Source organism: Panthera pardus, unplaced genomic scaffold, assembly GCF_024362965.1.
Source record: "Panthera pardus isolate Hobbes unplaced genomic scaffold, ASM2436296v1 HiC_scaffold_1, whole genome shotgun sequence".
NCBI lineage: Eukaryota > Metazoa > Chordata > Mammalia > Carnivora > Felidae > Panthera > Panthera pardus.
The window spans coordinates 7,082,393-7,084,878 of NW_026526654.1; the positions used below are offsets into that span (position 1 = coordinate 7,082,393).

The window sequence follows — 2,486 nt, forward strand, 5'->3', positions numbered from 1 at the left end:
CCCCCTCTCTCACTATCCCTCCCCTGCTCACTCTCTCTCTTTCTCAAAAAAAAAAAAAAATAAATATTTTTAAAAATCATGCCTGGAATCATATATTAAAAAAATGATACACCTGAAACTAATATAACGCTGTTTGTTATACTTGAATTAAAAAATAAAAAATAATGCATTATTAATTAATAATTAATTAAAGATAATAAACCAGTTAAATATATAAGAAAATATGAAGACCTGAAATAATACTTGGGCAAAAGCAATATGAAAAAAAAATCCAAAATAGGATTCTTTTTTTATTTTAAGTTTTTATTTTAATGCCAGTTAGTTTACATGCAGTGTTATATTTGTCTCAGGTATACAATATAGTAATTCAACACTTCCATACATCACCCTGTGCTCATCACCCCAAGTACGCTGCTTAATCTCCATCATCTATTTAACCCATCCCTCCACCTCCTGCCCTCTGGTAACCACCTGTTTGTCCTCTATAATTAAAATTTTGTTTCTTGATTTGACACTGTCTCTCTTATTTTTTCCCTATGCTTCAAAACAAGAATTTTATCATAGTACACATGCATAAGAAAGGGTTTCACAATGTTAATATTTTTAGGAAGAATTAGTATAAAACTTAGTATGGGGTCAGCGTCACATGGGGTCCACATTTTCCTTTTGTTTAATACAAAAATAAAGACAATAAAAACAGCTATGTTTTATATTGATTGCTGACTGGTTTATTTCTAACTTACAGCATTTTGCTTAATAAATTTGAAAGATTATATGAGGCATAACAGTGCTCTGCTCCATTAGCAGTGTGCCAAAGATAGAGTGAAATTGGCCATGAAGTGTCTACAGACAAGTAGCATTTACTTTCTGTATATTGCCTGTCTCTGTTGTAGTAATATCCTTCTGCAAACAAGATCTGTCATTTCATCTACTATTATCAACATTTATCAATTTATTAAGGTAATCATCTTCCCAGGACTTTCCTGAGAGCTCCAGCCACCTCTTTGTTTCGTAGACTATAGATGAGGGGGTTGAGCATGGGGGTAAGGATAGTGTAGAAGACAGAGACCACTTTGTCCTGCTCAGCAGTGTGATAGGCTTTGGGGAGAAAATATTTGATGATGGCTGTTCCATAGAAGAGAGACACCGCAATTATATGAGAAGAACAGGTTGCCAAAGCTTTTCTTGTCCCCAAGTTTGCTCTTAATCCCAAAACAGTGGAAACAATCTGGCCATAAGAGGCCATAATGGCAGATATTGGCAAAAGGAGAAAGAGAACACCACTGACAAAAAGGCCATTTTCATAAAGAGAAGTGTCAGCACAAACGAGTTTCAGGAGTGCTGGGATCTCACAAAAGAAATGATGGATTTCCCTGGAAGCACAGTAAGGGAGACTCAGAGTATAGATAACATGGATTAAGGCATTGAGAAGTGCACTTAGCCATGTGCCAGTCACCATGAATGCACAGACTATGGGGCACATGAGTACTGAGTAATGGAGGGGGCGGCATATAGCTACATAACGGTCATAAGCCATTACTGCCAGAAGAAGACACTCTGCTCCCACAATAGTCATGAAGAGGAAAAGCTGAATTCCACAACCAATATAGGAAATGCTGTTTCTTCCAGACAAAAAGTCAATGGCTATCTTTGGGACAAAAGTAGAGCTATATAAAAGATCCATCAAGGAGAGTTGACTGAGAAGGAAATACATAGGAGTATGGAGGCGAGAATCAAACCAAATAAGAATCATCATCATTACATTGCCAACAAGGGCTGCAAGGAAAACCAGGAAGATGAGAGTGAAGAGAACCTTTGGGGCCTGGATGTGGTGAAACAGCCCCAAAAGAATAAAATCAGTTCCAGTGGTTCTATTGATCCATCCTTCCATTCTCTCCCTCTGAATTCATTACCCTGGATAGAATTTACAAATATATTTAGACCCTCTATCCATTTTGGTAACACCCTCATTTTACAATGTCTTAATTCCATTGTATCTCTTAGTCTTGCAATATCAAATATATTTATATAAAATTTAATTTAAACATTGTCTTAGCCCAGTTTTACTTCTCTTGTTATTGAATATTTCTTAAGAATGTATGATATCAGACATGTGGTAAATACATAAAACTAGTAAAGTACTGTTATTTCACGAATATTTATACTGAATTAAATATGTAAATATATTATTTTTTAGTGTTACTTGTAGTTGTGTTGAAAAGGCAAGGCTGATGATGTTGAATAAAGTAACTTCTCACCTAAGCAGTATAATGTTTGGTCATCATAAAACCTAATATTCAATTAATTTTTGGTATCAAGTGAATCTATTTTTTCTGAAATACTACATAGAAATGATTACCTTATATTACTTTTTCCTCTGAATATCACCAGAAAGATGTCTATGTGAATGAACAAAATTATCCAGAGTGATTAATCTTCCCTTGTTGCCAGGACCATGCATTACCAACGAGCTAAGGAGGTTAAAT

The 2,486-nt window shown here is 35.0% G+C and overlaps 1 protein-coding gene across 1 annotated transcript; it reads right to left on the reverse strand.

Annotated features, from left to right (window-relative positions):
• Positions 1–964: 964 nt before the first annotated feature.
• Positions 965–1,891, reverse strand: LOC109257154 (olfactory receptor 56-like). Its single transcript, XM_019433113.1, has one exon. It carries the CDS (start codon positions 1,889–1,891, stop codon positions 965–967), a length of 927 nt encoding a protein of 308 aa, XP_019288658.1.
• Positions 1,892–2,486: the final 595 nt, after the last annotated feature.

Bases quoted from the DNA above. Each gene is read 5' to 3' on its own strand.
- LOC109257154 (XM_019433113.1), bottom strand. From the start codon at position 1,891: ATGGAAGGATGGATCAATAGAACCACTGGAACTGATTTTATTCTTTTG.